Source organism: Meleagris gallopavo, chromosome 2, assembly GCF_905368555.1.
Source record: "Meleagris gallopavo chromosome 2, MGAL_WU_HG_1.1, whole genome shotgun sequence".
NCBI lineage: Eukaryota > Metazoa > Chordata > Aves > Galliformes > Phasianidae > Meleagris > Meleagris gallopavo.
Genome location: NC_139405.1, coordinates 92,914,625 through 92,932,077, shown reverse-complemented (window position 1 = coordinate 92,932,077; position 17,453 = coordinate 92,914,625). Strand labels below are relative to the sequence as shown.

Genomic DNA, 17,453 nt, shown 5'->3' with positions numbered 1-17,453 from the left:
CTCCTTCATTTCATCTTTCTCCTTTATACAGCTGAAGTTTTAGGGGGGAAAAAAATATATCAGTCCCAGACCTAAGCTGCTGACCTTACTCTCATTTGTGCCTTTTTTCTATTCTGGGTGTCTTCACTGGCTTTCTTCATCTTCCATTTCCACCTCCATTCTCATCTCATTCCCCTTCCGACATCCTTTGTTCTGTAGGGTCCTAATTGGCTTTGTGTTATTTTCTTATGTCTTTTTTTTTTTTCTCCCGTTTCCAGTCTCTCTGCTCATTCTCATTCTCTGTGCCCTTCTTCTCTCTTTCCCTTTATCTCTTCCCGTTCTTCTAAAATTTCTTCATTTCACTCCCCTACTTTGGATGCTTTTTCCTGGTGTCTTTCCCCCTCAGCTGCCAGTTGGGCTCCACTCTCTGCATCACCTCCACCTTCTCCTTTTACTTTTCACACAATTGATGGTCGCCATCATTTCTTCCACAGGTTCCCAGTACTTTCTTTTTCCCAAATCCCATCTAGCTTATGCTTAGCAGTGGAGCAGAGTTCTGTTGCTCCATCTCTGCTGATCTTGCTCAGCCAAGAAGGAGCAGGGGCAAATCTAACAGCTGCAGTGAGAAAACCCCATTGTGTGGGAGCTGAAATTTGGGCACACAGCCACATCAATGCTCTGTTGAAAGGAAGGCTTGGCCACTGAAATGGGTTGGAGTTGTGCCAGCAGGGTACAGCAGTATCTCATTATCAGTGCTCAGAGCCAGGCCCCCTGACAGTGTATCTGGGGCACTGATAGCTTTTTAGAGACTTCACATCAACTGGGGCTGCATCAAGCCATTTTGTGCGTCACTGAATTTGTACATCAATCTCTCTCACTTCTGCAATGCCTTCAATGCATGAAACAGAGTGAAATCATTGGCACATGATGGTTTTCAGCCTTCTTTGTTGTTTCCTTTTGGCAAAGGGCCAAGATTATTATTGTACTGCTTAAATGTTCTAAAAAAGATTATGCTGCGTATAATAGCAATAATGGCCCTTTCATAAGAATCATAGTTAAAGGTGTTAATTTTGACCGATCACACAAATATGGAAACTAAGGCAAAGTAGTCACAAAACTTGTCAAAGCCTCACAACTTCTCTGATCTGAAAAGCCATTTCAAAGTTCTGGTTCCTATTGCTGTGGTCACCATTTGAATGATCTGTGTAACTCTGAACAACATATATTTACCTTGGTTGTATTGTTCTTTGTGAATTATATAAAGATTTTATTATTTTATGCTTATTCCATGGCAAATATCTCAGTGAAATAAATTTATTCAAGGCTTAGTCATACCTCAGAAGACTTAGATGTAACAGACCAGTGCTGTTTTTCTCAAGTGGAACATTACCCTCCAGTAGAAATACCACAGCCTCCATGATGGACATCTCTGTTATTGGCTATCTAATAACAGGGCTGGGATCCACGCCATAGTGGATGCTGTTACTTTAAAATGCTAGTTCCTCCCAGATGTTGATTTCCTACCTAAGGTACTTCAATACATGTTTAATTGCAGAAGGATCAACAGTTTATAATACCATTTATATACCATTATTGTTGTACAATACTTTGGGGAAATATTTTTGAAAATATTTAGACAGAAAATATAAAAGTGCCAAAACCTAACTTTAATTTTTGATTTCCTCTAAAAGGTAATCAGGTATTTAAAACCAATGGAAATTTAGCCCAAAGGAAGGTAAGTATAAGAGCAGAACATACAAAATACTTCCCATTAGGACACTGCAAAATGGCAATGAAAATCTCTCAAGGTATAACACAGGGCCTGACTTTAAAGTCTCTTTGTATCAGTCATGAGTATAAACAGAGAGAAAAAAAATAGGCCACGTATATCAGAAAAGCAAGCATTAATGATCAGGAGTAAGTTTGGGAAACCTCGGCATGCATTCTCTATACATTCTCTGTTAATTTTAACAGACTAATTAATCTTAAGGACATTGAAACTTCATGTATAAGAGGCTACAAACTGGACAAATAGAAAACATACTTTTTTTGTCTTGTTTAGAAACCACCAGTGGTGCAAATGAGCCTGTTAGAAAGAAAGGATTAGCATGTGAATGATGAAGTAGACTTCCACATTACCTTTGAGGCCTGGGACAAGAATCTGAACAGAGCAGGACTCCTCTGCAATATGTTGAGGATATCCAGACCTTAGCAGTGACAGGAAGGCAAGGCTAATTAGAGTCACCAAGAAAACCAGATCTCTCTTCATAATGAGCACTTACAGGTCACTGACTCCTAAACAAAAGAATGAATAAACAATTATAAGAATTCTACAGACAATTTTTGAACATATGCAACATCTTTCTATGAATACAATATATTTTTGCAGCTATAACCCACACAGCATGAGAAGGATGTGTTAGGTTGCATGTAACACAGGCATATGTGAAATACGTAGCATCACATTCAGCAGTTTGTTCTGGTGCTAGAGTGGGTAAGATAAAGCTCAGGATGAATTTAGTCAAGAAAGAAATTAAATAAAGTCAATGACAGGCAACTCTGCGTTCACTATTTCTCACTGTAGGCAGGGAAAGGTCAAAGGAGAAAAAACTAGGACATGGGTTTGCCCTGAAAAATGTCAGCAATTAGCTGCCGCTTAGGAGTGCATAGTACTCTTAAGAGGCAATTGAGAAGGTGATGAGACCAACCTGAAGGCCTGAAATTTCACATCCCATCTGTCCAAGCACTGAAATTGTGCCCAGTAAATTGTCTGACACAATAGCCCTCACATAACTCAGTGAGAGTGGAATGGAGATGGTATTTCACTATATCATGCAGTGAAGTTGCATCAGAGCCTGCCATAAATCCTGAGAAGACTCACATCTGAAACATACCCTCACCTAAGCTTACATGTCTTTCCTGGTAATTAGGCTGTGAAGAAATCTCTTGAAAATAACAGTATAGAAGTGGAATTTGTGTGAAAAGACCATCAAAAGCTGATATTTAGGAGGTCTATAGAAATACTCTTAGACAAAAGCATTATTTATGTACTTCTGGCATCTTTTTCCAGTCCTTCTTTCACCAAGGCTTTCTACTACACAAACAAGCTGAAAGTCATATCAGGGTTTCAAGAGAAAGCATTCATATATCACTTTTTATAGCCCTGACACAACTGCGTGCATTTTACATCTAGAACAGGAAGACTGGCCTATATTACCCTCTAAGCCATGGGTCTCAGTGCCATATCTCCAAGATTCTGCAACACCAGGGAGACAGTGTCTTCACCACCTCCCTGAGCAGCCTGTTCCAATACGTTACTACTCTTTCTGAGAAGAAAATTCCTTATTTCCAATATTTCAGCCTAAGCTGGCCAAAAAAGAGATATCAACCCTTCCCTCATCTGAACAGCCACAGATATAGTTACAGTTAGCAGTGAAGTACTGCTTCCCTAGCATTAAACTCACGTTCACAATAAGATTGACACACAGCAGAACCTTATTTTCCTCGTAACGAAAAATTTAAAATACTACACAGGATTAACTAATGCTATATTTTTATGGAAAAAAAAAAAAAGATGTTAATGTTGGCATTTTCACATGGATCAAGAGATTCAGGAGAATGTGCCTCACCCCCCCCCAAAAAAAAAAAAAAAAAAAAAAAGATTCCACTAAGCTGTAATGTAACAATTTTATTTTTCAATTTTATTTTTAAACTCTCTCAATTTTATATTAGCTATAATCTAGCAGATTGCAATACAGGCAATCTTTCTAGAGAGACATGTTGTAACCTCACAACATTCTGCTCAGAATGCCAAGTACTAATGTCATCTACAGAAGTCTCCTCTCATAACTTCAGGTGCTGATTCTGGAGAGACAATACTCACACATGCAGATGTTTATAGTATATTTTTCCTTTCAAGAGCTTTCAGCATGCAGAATTTTGCTTATGCTGCCATAACAAGGATGACTGCAGCTCATACATACATGTCTGGATCAGCATTAAAATCCCTAGCTCAGGTATTGCTGGGAGCACACAAACCCACTGAAGTACAAATCTCAGCAGGGGCTGCTCAAATACAACAAGAACAGTACCAGCAGGTCTCTGACTGATAAAATCAGCAGGAAAACATTTGCTGTGCTGTTGTTCTCAGTGTCTCAGATCATCACCTGCTTTACCCATGCACACAGCCAGTCCTGGCTGTCAGAAGCCAGGTCAGACCTAGCTTATAGCACATCAGAGCACTATGATAGCAACCTTCTCCCAGCTGCCTGAATTGTTTCACATACATTAAGCTGGAATCCAATCACATTTCCCCTAGAGGAAATTTTTAGGCAAGGGGTAGAAGGCACTACATCTTGATGAACTTGGCATCCCAGAGGAGCTCTTACTATCCACAGTGGATGGCCTTGCTTTTTATGACAAGTCCATGGTCCAAGTCACAACAGACAGCAAGTGAAATAGGGAACAATAAAACATAGTGAGGTGAGGTGAGGCAAATTCAGTTGGAAAGAATCTTCAGAAATTATTGATTTCAATTGCCTGACCACACCAGAACTAACTAGAAGTTAAAGCATATTATTGAGGGCATTGTCCAAACACCTCTTCAGCGCTGACAGACATGGGGGAGGACATGGCAGAGGTTTGTGCCTGGAAATCTCCTTCCAGCACCTGAACATAGGTGTTTAACTATCAGCAATAGCATCACTGAGAGGTAATGGACCATCGTGGGTGCTAACTGCAGGAAGAGAAGAAATGAGTCCTGCCTGAGCCCACAGCTACAGCTTCACAGCCCAGGGATTGGAAGGGACCTCAAGAGATTGAGCCCAACCCCCCTCCTAACGCAATTTCCCTACAATCACGCAGGTAGGCATCCATACGGGTCTTGAATATTCCCATAGTAGGAGATTTTACCACCTCTCTGACCAACCTGTTCCAGTGCTTCATCACCCTTACTGTAAAGAATTTCTTCCACATATTAGTATGGAACTTCCTATGTTTAAATTTTAGGTCATTGCTCCTTGTTTATCACAACGCATCACCAAGAAGAGCCTGGCCTCATCCAATTGACTCCCACCTCCCCTTAGATATTTTTAAACATTTATCGGATCCCATCTCAGTCTTCTTTTCCCGAGGCTGAACTGACCCATGTTACTTAGCCTTTCCTCATATGGGAGATGCTCCAGGCCCTTTATTTATTGTGGCCCTACGCTAGACTACTTCTAGGAGTCTTTTTTGAAATGGGGAGCCCAGAACTGGACAAAGTATTCTAAACACAGCCTCACCAGGGCAGAGTAAAAGGGGAGGACCACCTCCCTCCAACTACTGGCCATGATATTTTTCATGCACCCCCAATGCATCCAGAAAAAGATCAGAGAAAGGCCTGTAAACCAAGTGGCTCAGATACTCAGTGCAAAGCCTGCAGATCCAGGCAGTTTCAGCATGAGCATCCAGCATCCTGGTGATAAAGATTCTCAGTGATGAATTGAAAAGCCCGAGACAGAAGGAATTTAAATGAGGAAGGTGCTACAGTCTCTGCATTAGTGAATATAAAGGCAACACTACCTCAGCTGGTTTTATTTTATGGAGCTTTTGACATATCTAGACTACAACTGGAAGATCAAAGTCTGGGGATATGTTAAATATTCATCTACCTTTATAAACTCCCACGCAGCTCAGGCATAGGACAGGCTCTGTCAGGGCTGCTTGGTGGCTCTGCTCTTGACAGCTTGCCTGGCACAGAAATTGGGCTGTCACACCACAACCTTAGGGGAATCACAGCGGAGAGCAGAGCTCCTTGGTTTCAGGCAGGTCACAACACCCAGGCCTCTTGTGAATGCTTGGGAAATTACCTCAGTCTGAGAAGAGCCAGCAACAGAGGAAATCTCTGAAGAGGCTGCAGATAAAACTATAAAGTCTGCTGCTGCAGAAAAGGAACAAATTAATCGTAGAAACCAGACCAGAAACACTGTGGATATCACTTTCTCCACCTTTTCCTGTTATAAAAAAAACCCACCTCTTCTGCAGCTAAAATGGCCTTATGTGATTGAAATAACAGTTTGATCTCCAGGTATGCACTATAGAAATACCTTTCATTTTAAAATCCTGGAAAGTTCCTTGCCTTTCTGACCTATTATTAAGGCCTTTCACATCCAGATTCATAAAGGCGTTTAGAAAATTAAATTCCACTGAAAGCATTTCTCAGAAAAGGATGCCAGTGTGTCTTCCAAAGCCCATGTTAGTCCTTGGTTTGGGGGTAACGTCAGCATTAAAATAACCAGTGTCAGGGAGAAACCTACAGATGTTCAGCACTTGCAGAAGTACAAATACTTCTGTGCTCTCTATGCAAGGGTTATGAGACAAATTTGTTGTACCTACAATGGCCAATACATCACAGCAGGTTGAAAGCTTTGAAATAAATGAAAGGAGAAGGAAGAGAAAGAATTTGCATGGTTTTCCATTAAAAAAAAAAAAAAAAAAAAAAAGCAAAATGTCTCTAAGCATAATAATTTCAAAACAACTGTTGAGCTCTGTCAGCTCTAGGGAGTCTGCCTGGGCTGCTGAGAGATGAGGTTTGCGAACCCAGGTTTCAAATGACAACACCCAGTGAAGTCACTGGGAAGCCCAGGAACAGAACACACCCCAGGCTGGCTGGGAACAACTTGGAACAGCCAGGCCAGCTGGCACCAGGCACTGTTGAACCACCTTGCTGCAGGTGGAAAGCACTGAGCTCACTTCAGCCAGCTAATGGCTCAAATACAGGGACCCTGCAAGTGCCAGCAGCTGCTCTACAAGGGACGATGGCTTAGTGGTTCTTTTGGACCTAAAAGCAACAAGATGGGTGACCTGCCTAGTTGAATCCAAATCAATGGAAAATGTAGAAAAAAAATGATGCTTGCTGGCATTAATGTCCAGCCACTCAATAACCAAAGAAACAACAGCCTTCTATAATCTTACATGATTCTTCTTCGAGGTTACGATTCTAGCTCCTCCTTGAGATGTTCTTATTTTATGACTTATTTTCATTCTTGGGTTATAAAAAAAATAAAACTGAAGATCTGTAATCATACTCCACTCTCAGTACTATCCGAATTCTCAGAATTATCTGTTTTCTGAACTGCCTGCATTCCTGGTACAGACAGACAGATCTGCAGAGGCATCCCACAGCTGGAAGTGATACAGTACATTTGGGGGAAGATTTCTCCAAGCAGGTTTGAGTCAGCACTACAGATACATCAGCACCTTTATACAGTTTTCACTTCCCTGACTTCTCAAGTCCTCATTACCTGCAACCCAGTCCTGGAAGGTGTTATCTGGCAGCTTCTGCATCCTCAAATGCCCAAACAGGCTGCAAGCCACATCCCAGTGGATGCAATTTGTACCCACAAAGTGATGTCATTGAAATGCCAGGCTGTAACACAAACCTCACACTGTTCCAGACACTTTGAAGAGATAGAAGCCAGAATATAGTTAGAAGGATGGTACCAGGGCCCAGCATAACCTAGGGATAAGTTTCTGGGATAAGCAGTGCCCAAAGGCTATGGATAATTCCCTAGAAGGGAAGTCTTTCATACTGGAGATGAAACCTGTGCCACTGACCTTCCCTTTCCCCATTACAGCACTGCTGATAATCCTAACCTACAAGTGCCTTGTATCGCTCTGTTTTTACCTTATCTAAGTGTTCTCTCATTTGTCCTCCCAGCTCTCCTACGCATTACCTTGGGTAATCGAGAGTTCTCACTTATAACTTGATATAAATATAAAAATCAGAATCAATGATAAGGCTGTTGAAACATTAGGTGATCATTTTAGCATTTCATTTTAAAGCACTGCAATGTTGCAGAAATGTTGATTTAAAGGTTAAAGCAACAAGCTTGAAAGAGAAAAAAAAGAATACCCAAACGTTAATGCTGTTGGAATTGTAAAAACAGGGATTGTAACTGCTGTGGTTACGAACTCTATGTGAAATCTATGGCTTGTGGAGAGGCATAAAGCAGCAACATAACGCATTTCAGGTCCTGATGATGCTGAAGAACAGTGAGGTTTGCCGCAGAGGGCAAAAGAGCGAGTCTGAGCTGATGAGAAGCTAACGTTAACTAAAAGCCTAGCTGATGGGAAGTCATTGGTAACTCCCCAAAGTGCATTTAATTCTGGCTCAGTAGAGCCATTTCCTCAGCCGATGTTTGTGAGGTATGAGGGACTATTAGCTCTGGCTGTACCATGTAGGTGCCCTTGTCGCAGGTAGGAATAGTTGCTTCGCTTTTCATTGAGAATAATGTTTTTAAAAATTGTGAGACAAATTTCTTCCTGATGCAGTTCTGCAGAAGTCAGTGAGTTTAAGGCAGAGTTAACGTACCGTCATCTGTGCTGAAAATATAAAATCGAGGCTTCAGCAATAGTGTGAGAAAGACTGAGTATAGAAAGAGGCAAGTACTCTATCATAACATACAGCCAGAGGAAGATGGGACCCTCCTGATTGCTTGCACTGAGTGTCAAATGTCTCACAGTGTCTCCATGTGGTGTTTTTAGATGGCAGAACAACATTCAGGGAGAATCTTAGCTTTGTATTTGTCAAACAAACGAACAAACAAGAAATAAAAGCCTCCGTTAAATGACAATCTCTCTGTCATAGCCTTGTTTGCAGTTGTAATTTGCAGAAATAGTTTGTGATTTTTGGTGCCATAGTTAAAATACATCAGAAACACTGAAAATTTGATCTAACTGCCCCCAGACCCAAAATATGAGGTTCACATGAGGACAAACTTATTTGAGGGTTACAGAGCACTGGAACAGACTACTCAGAGAGGTAGTAGAGTCTCCTTCCCTGGAGCTATTCAAGACCCACCTGGACACTTTCCTGTGCAAACTGCTATAGTGAATCTTCTTTAGCAGGGAGTTGGACCCAGTGATCTCCAGAAGTCCCTTTCAACACCTTTGATTGTGCAATTCTCTGAAATACAGTTGTCAGTACTTTTAAAACTCATATCTAAACTGTCTCAGCTCGGTCTTGATGCTATGCCCCACACATTTCTGTAAAACACCAAGGAGTCACCAAGAATCAGTGAATATCTAGAGAACGCTGTGGGAAACATTTCTGTACATAAATGAATACATATTGTTGACATATGCATTTTTCATCTTATTTCTGAAGCCTTAGGGCACTACTTTTCAACTCTCCGCATCCACATAAGCTTGGAACTGGCTGAACAAGTTGGCATATCTGTGCAGTATCTGAGTATTTAACGCCTATTCAATCAACTTATGCTTTCCAATGTGTTCTCGGCCTCCAGACACCTAGAAGTTTTCCATGGGGGCCTGACAGTTGTCTTCTTGAAGGTACTGAAGAGATTCGCAAGGCAAACTTAATCTGGGAAGCATGGTCCCAGTTCCCCAGATAAACTCTGAGGTGCAGAGATCAGGCAGAAAGACACCTGCATCATCCCAACACATTCACACTAGTGAGTGCCTTCTCTACAACAGAAATACCACTCAAGTATTGATCCAAAAATGAGAAATACCAGTTCTGGAACAGTCTTAAGTGAAAAAGATGAGAGCACACAGCTCCTCAGGAGAGGAACTGCCCCCAGGAGATGGATTCATAAACTCAGGCACAACAGATTAAAAGATGAGAAGAAAGGGGAGAAACATGATGAAGAAGCCAAATCAAGCCTAGCAATAGGATACTGGAGAGGGGTGGGGGGTAAAGGGGTGAAGAACAAGAAAAAGAAAAATGAGTGCTTTCTCTTACTTCTCAAAATTGACTTCTGTTAACTCGGGATAAAACAGAAGGCACCACCCCAGAGCACATGAGGACATGAGAAAGGTTTCCTTTCAGTTGCTCTGGTATCCTACCCCTCACTCCTCATTGAGAAGAAAGAACAAAGCAGAAGAAAATAGCTTTTGCCTCCATCTTCTCATGTATTTGATATTGCATCAGCTGAATTTAGATGAAGTTCTAGGAACAAAAGAAAGCTATTTGACTGCTGCTCAATCTTTCTGAACGCAGCATGTACAGCACCTCAGAAAAGTGAGCGAGGAGATAGAACACAGCTGGCATTAAGGGATGACTATTTATCAGGATCATTTTGCTACCAGACCTCAACTGAGCAGAAGTTACAGGCAGACCCTTGGGTGGGATTCAGTCATTCTGGCTGAGTTTCTGAGTCTGAGAAAAATCATCCTGAGCTCCCTGTATAATCAAGTCAGGGAAAAGCACATTTCTGTGACAATTAATTTCACCCTAAAACAGATTGGATAATTGGCTCTCTAGAGGCATGCATTCATCTCCCAGCATTGTAGGTACGTGAAGCTGGGTGAGGGAAACCTCCACATCACTATTGGCTAAGTCTATCTGTATGAGGGCTAACAGCAGCCTGACTCCCCTGCTGCAGGTATACATCACCCTCTCCTTCTTCATGCTGTCACCAATCGCAATCTGATCCCATACTGAGCTAGCATGGGTAGCTAAGCCAGCAGAAAACCATTCCTCTTTTTGCAGTGTTATTTTTCAGTTGATTTAGTTGCTTGGCTCCTGGAGAGGAAAAAATGGCCATCCATTCCTGTGAAAAAAACATTGCCAGCCCTCAGCAGGAGCCAAGATAGCCTTCACATGCCAGAGGCATACAGAAAACAAAAAGACACATATGTGAAAGAAATAACGGGACTAAATTCACAAAAATATGGGGAAAAAAGAAGAGTGGGTACATAATTAAAGATTGGGATTTAAGATATGGCAAAATAACAGGCTGCAGTGGAAAATAATATCCAGCAAAAGATACGGAGCATTTGAGATATAGCAAGATGAGACATTTTGCAGTAGCATTCAAGCCAGAGTCATGGAAACAATCCAAGAATATTATCCTCAGATGACAAGGACATGCTTCTTGGAATGATATCCTCAATATAACAAATCACCATAGTACAAAATCTTGCATTTGAACTGGGGCAGCAGCATCAATGCAATTTCAACAAAATATTGTTTTTATGCCCAAACTGAGAACCTGCAGGAATCAAATAACTTTTGACATGTGAACCTATGCTGATACTTTCATAATCAGCTGGAATTTCATAATCCCAGATGCCTGGGAAAGGTGAGAAATAAATTATACTGGTGATACAAGGACTAAAAACACCTTCAGTAAAATGGCCAATGGTCTCTACATTAGAGAAAAAGCATCATGGGGAAAACACAAGCCTCACAGGGAATACAGCCAAATGTCTTCACTGGATAAGTAAACAGAAAAGGATAAACTTAAGAACAATAGTGTTGTTGAATAGGTTTTCACTCTTATGACTTCTGAAACACTTTTCTAAGTGCAGATGCAGGAAAGAAAACAGAGGAAAGGAAACCCTAGAAAAACAGTTCCCCAGATTAAGAAAAATAAGTGATTTGTATACAGAAATAATTGTAGAAGCAAAAAATAGTGGGGAAAAAAATGTGCAAATCCGATGTGTCCTCGTAAAAGCATATGCTAAATAATGCTGTCCCTGTAGATGATTACATATTAATGAAGTCCTCAGAAGATAGAAGTATTCTTATACTAAGATGCTACAGTAGACTTGGCCAATCAGTCTACATCTTTGCCAACAAACATGATCCTGCTTAGAAGACATGTCAAGTGAAAGCCAGCGGAAAGATCTTCAGTGGTAAACAATTCCCAATGCACCTATTATATCACAGCAATTGCACTTCGAGTCCTCTGTCACACACAAAGATTTAAAGAATTAAAATACAAGTGATTGCATTCAGGCTAGAGATGCTTTTGACAATTTGGTCTCATTCTGAAAAAGAAATGTGAATTCAGAAAGATATAGATAGAATGTGTATTAAAAAAATTGCAAACAAAGCCATTTAATCTGAAGGTGTTACTTTCCTTACCCATATGCCAGGATGCTTCTTCTGCCAAGAGATTCCTTACGATGACAATTCCCTTTGGGAATTTTTTATTAAATTCCTTTCATCTGACCAACTACCCTGAGAGATTCCTCTCTATTAATAAGTATGTTTCTAGGGAGGAATATAACAACTCATATTAAGTAAGTGATAACTACTGGCATTTCTACCTGCTTTTGAGCTCAGCAAATTCTCTAACAATAGCTATAGATGCAACTCACACAGCCAGAACATGACCAGAGGCCATTCATGCGCACATTAAAAAAGTGTACATCAGCTATGATCACTTGGACCTGCAGATACTTTTGTGTATGTGTTCAGCATTTATATTTATATTTAAATTTATATTTACAACAGCAGAAACTAACGCCAGAACTCTGATTATGCAGCAACCAGCAAAAGAAGAGACTTCAGAGGAGGTATTAAAAGCAGTGCTAACCTTGTCCTGGCTGAAATCCCAACATCTGCCAGCTGACACAAGCAACGGAAGGATGAAAAACAAGAACAACAAAAAAAGAGAGACTTGCCACAGAATTATTCAGTGCTGCCAAAGGGGATGAAGGATCAACTATGAACATATTATATCCATGTATCCAGTGCTACAATGGTGACATTTACCATCATCGTTCCTAAAATCAAGGAACAATTTGATGCAATCACAAGTAAACTCAGCCTAGATGGACAAACGCGTTTAAAGAGGGTTGCTTAGAAGACAGAGTAAAGAAAGTTATTACCAGACTCATTAAGAAAGCTTCTGACAGACCCTAGAATCAAGTGCCAACAGATTCGCTTGATAGGACAGTATGGACATGTGCTGCTGGAGCTGAGATAATAACATTCATACTCACTGCATCATGATGATCCTTGCACAAGCTTGACACATGACATCCAGAAACGATACTCGGGATTTGCAAGGAATGGAATGCCCAACTGTTCTCTTTTCAGTTGAAAGGTTTTCAAATGAAGAGTTAAACCTCTCTAGCATTTATAGTACACCGTTGAAAGAGTGTTGTCTAAGATCCCATTGCACTCATCGCACTGCAGAAGTAGCAGTGGGCACTGTCTGCTCGAAATCACACATGAAAATCAATGTTTTTTAGAGCACTTCAGTAACATAACCCATTTACTTATCTTTCCAAAGCTTGTGAAGATAATATGGTTATCTCCACATTTGTCTCTCACATTTTAAACTTAAATAGTTCAATCTGAATAATTCTGGAGACACATGCTCATGACTCAGAGATATTTGGAAGCTGGTGAAAATCAGCACATTCTACCTAAGAATGTCTCAAAGACTTACTTAAATCAGGTTCCTCTCCACTATATATCAATCAAAAAGATACCTGGGAATACTCTGTGAAGATATCTGCCTCGTCCTTTTAAAGATTGCCCTTGATAATAAAAATAATAATAATTTTAAAAGTGCCATCTTACTTTCTCTCAATTGGTTTTGAATTGAGTTCATTGCACAACTCCACAGAAACACTGCAAATGCATCTGTGGATACTGCTGAGAGCACAGATGCACAGCACTTCTCTTGTTCAACATCTCTCTTGCTCCCAGTATGTTTCCATATCACTTTTTGCCCAAAATTCCACTAACCAGTCAGCTATCGGGGGATCCACTTTCTTGTTAATATCCTTCTGATGAAAGACCTCAGTGAGAGACATTCTTCTTCTATGTAATCAGACTTTTTTTTTGCTTCCTATGCTAGGTCTTTATTACATTCTTGTCCCATGATTTATTTTGACTAGTCCTAACTACCATGCCATCCAATATTGCCAGTTATTTCATACATACATTATTTAACATATTTATTTTAGGCATATATAATGAAGACCTTTGTCTTGAATCCCAAGCAAGAGGTGATATCATATAAATCCTTCTCTGATGACAAAATCTTACATACAATAAAATGTCCTTAGAAATGAATTACTTACGAACCCTTGTCTTGTAAAAGAAAGCATCATGTAGAGAGACAAGTACTACTTCAGTCACGCTTTGTTGATCAGCCTTTGCCATTTGGACACTACCAAAATGTTCCCAGCATTCAGATCAGATGGAGATGAAATCAGCTTGTAATTTGAGGTCTCTTAGACCTCTAAGGGGTCTGCCAAGGACACTTATATACACAACTTTTATAAGCAAGTTTCAGCATCTGCTAAATACCCCACTCCCATCACAGGAGAATTTGAAGGAATCCACAACTTAGCCTGAAAAATCACTGAACAAGTCAACCTGAAAATCTGAGAGAGCTATCTGGATGATTTCTTATTATTTGTGCTCATTCCACAATTACTGTATCATACTAATAGCATCGAGTCACAAAATCGTAGAATCGTCTTCATTGGAAAAGGCCTTCAAAATCACCAAGTTCAACCATTAGTCTAACCTACCAAGTCCTGTCTCTCAGCTACATCCCTTAGTGCCTCATCTACACAACTCAAATGTCTCCAAGGATGGGGACTCCACCACTGCCCTGGACAGCCCCTTGCAGTGCTTGATCACACTTTTTATGAAGAAATTCTTTCTAAGGTCCAACTTAAACCTCTCCTGAAGCAACCTGACACTTTCCTCACGTCCATCCTTAAAACCAGGCAAAGAAAGATGGGCACCTGGAACCTAAACACAACTATGGACACAACTTGATTCCTAATGGTCCCCACCCAAAAACAGGCAGAGTTGAAACAGATATTCTTTCTACTCTTCATCTTTTATTCCCCTTCTTCACCCCAAAATTCCCAGATGAGACCTGATCAAGTCAACACTGTCAATGCTACTAATGAGGCAAATCCTCTCAAACCTTCTCTAAACAAGAGATTGGGCCAGCAATGAAGAACTCAAGCAGCTGCAGGCCCATAGACATATTATGCACCTAAAGGCAAATCACTCAGACCACAATTTGCTAGAAATGGCATCTAAATGGAAGAGACAAGACCAATAATTTCTAAAGCATCAGGTTCCTATTAAGTTGTTTTCCTCTTTTTTTTTTTTTAAACAGTTTACCTACCTTACAATATCCAGTCATACCCTGTAATTGCAGCGTTCCGTTCCAAGTACGTAAAGTGCAACATTTTTAGTGCAAAAATTGGTAAAGTCTTGGAAATACTTTTAAATGTTCTCTCCCTTGTTTGGGCTTTCGCGTGGTTAAAAACAACAAAAGATTTTTAAGCCTTTTACTGACACATCTAACGCTCTTGAAGGGTCACACTTCCAAGGTCCACAGCAAATAGGATGCTATGAAGCTCACACACAGCTACAAGCAAGCATTCAAATTTTAAACTAGCCATTACCTACTAGTAACTGGGGGGGGCTTCTCCTGCTTTTAATTCCCTATGAGCCCGGCCTGTGCCCCTTCCACAACATTGCATCTGACAAAATACAGCACAGTGCTCCTTGCACCAAGGGACATCACAGCAGCGAGTCCCTGTGCACAGGGCCTATGGGAAGCATGGTTCAACCATTAAGGCCAGCCAGTAGTGAAAAGCAATGCAAAGCACTACAGCTCCCAGGAGACACTGTGAGTATATTTTTGGCTAAACTCTTCTGGTTTTCAGCCAAAATACTTTGACAAAAGGACTAAACTACTCTGAAAAATTGACACTCCTCTTCAAAAAACTGCTTCATCAAAAGCCTTTCCACTTCAAAATGATTCTAGCTCAAGTTTTCGGCAGCCCTTAAGCTGACTAAATGGAGCTTTTGAAATAGTGTAAAAATCACTCAAAAGTAATCAGAAAAACAGCTCTCAACATGACGTACAATCCGTAAACTACACTGTGCAATTCCCTGCTGGATGCAGGACTACGCCATATTTAAAATGCCATTTTAACTATGACTTTAAGTTACATATTCTGTCTCCTTATGCCAATTTGCACATGACCGAAAAGCAAGAATATGGCCCTCTGTTTACTAAACTACTGCTTACTCTCACAGTCAAGCTTGTTTAGACCAAAATTTTATATCTTTGCACATTCTTAATTTTCATTTAGGATTCTTTTACACCACTGCCACCAACTTGATCTAGTTTTAACTGTATGAACTTAATTACAGTGGTGTAGTCCTTACTGAATCCACTGTCATCTGCTTCTTTTCAGCAATGTCAGTCTTTATTCCCTGCCTTGCAGATGTATTAAAAATTCACTTTTTAAAGTGGAAAATAACCAGCTGCTGGCAAGTACAGCTACAAGGAAGGAGAAAAGCACTGAGTATTTCCAAAAGTTAAACTGAGTTATCAATTATCTGTTATAGAAAATGATAACAACTCTCTAAAAAACCTCAGTAAGTTTCAGTCACATGAAAAATTTAAATATTCATCCTTTGTTACTCAAAAAAAGGAATTAACTCTTGCAGTGGCATTTTTTACATTTTCAATAGAAACACTGACCAGGAATTCTGTGCCCTAACTCACATGGGTACTTCTGAACAGAAAGGTCCAACATTAACATCTTGCTCTGTTCTAGCAGATATTTCCCTTACCTTCCCCTGTTGTGTGGCCATTGCCAGTCATGTTTTGCTGCTTACAAGATAGCCAGCCAACAAACATCCAAACTTTTTTCCTTTATGTTTTTCTAAAGAATGAAAGTATTAAAGTCACTTACCTTACGGTTGCTGAGAAAACTGCAGAACACTCTGTGCCTGCAGGGACACTGCACAGATGAACCTCATTGCTGCTGTTTACAGAAGTCTGACAGTTTTTAATTTGAAAGAGGTTGTCTTTTGCTTTTCGACAGTTCAACAAATCAGACAACACAGTTGCAAGTGTTATCTGTAAACAGCTTCCTGTTTGAAATAGATCAGCTGTCCTGCAGGACAATAATTAGGAAAGAAGTGTGGGAAAGCTGAAGAGGTCCATGATGTAAGCTTTTTATTTTGGGAATGTACTTTTTTGGGAATGCACTCTTACTCTCCCCTCCTCCTCTCTAGCAGAGAACCCCTTTTTAACCATTTAGATCTATGCAGCTCTAAGTTATGCATGCACACTGCGCTTTTGCAGTACTTTCCCTTCTTTGCTTAATTCCTAACAACTGATAGTAAAAACACACAGCATGCAGCACTGAATATGATCATGTTATGTGGATAATTAACATATTTTCCTTACTGACACTCTCCCTATTTTTGCAGTTGGCTGTAGCATCCTTGACTGGTTGAGTAAAAAACATGAAACTTTGAGAGCTCACTCAACACTCTACAACATTAACACTGTTACTCACAGTTTTTTTTAAGAATACCTTTTGGTATCACTTGGTATTAGTGCAAAAAGGAGGGAAAAAAAAAATTCAGAAATCCTTCATTATAGCTTCTAAACATATGTACAACTTTTTCCTCTTAATCAGCTGAACCATCTCATACATTCCCCAAAATAGAAATCATAACATCAGAAAGATTTTGAAATGTGGAACCAGTGGAAGCTGTGATAGCATTATGTGTGTGTGTTTTTTGGCCTTCTGATTTGCTCTCAAGGAGTTACAGGTCCTCCCCATTGTAGATTTTGCTACAGGTGGTTGTGGTGCAGGTTGCAACCCTAGTTGATGTACTTCTTCCCCTCTCCCATAGAAGACCCCTCCCAGCACTCCTCTCCTAGCCC

The 17,453-nt window shown here is 40.3% G+C and overlaps 1 protein-coding gene across 2 annotated transcripts in view; it reads right to left on the bottom strand.

Annotated features, from left to right (window-relative positions):
- Positions 1–16,751, bottom strand: part of COLEC11 (collectin subfamily member 11) — a 35,212-nt gene extending 18,461 nt beyond the window's left edge. The window contains exons 1-2 of one of the 2 annotated variants that reach the window (XM_010707936.4): positions 16,468–16,751; positions 2,119–2,274 (exon numbers count right to left, since the gene is read on the bottom strand). In XM_010707936.4, coding sequence (XP_010706238.2) covers positions 2,119–2,248 — 130 coding nt within the window. In that variant the 5' untranslated portion in view covers positions 2,249–2,274; positions 16,468–16,751. The remainder of the gene's footprint in view (positions 1–2,118; positions 2,275–16,467) is intronic. The other variant, XM_010707937.3, reaches the window with a different exon arrangement.
- Between the last annotated feature and the right edge of the window lie 702 nt (positions 16,752–17,453).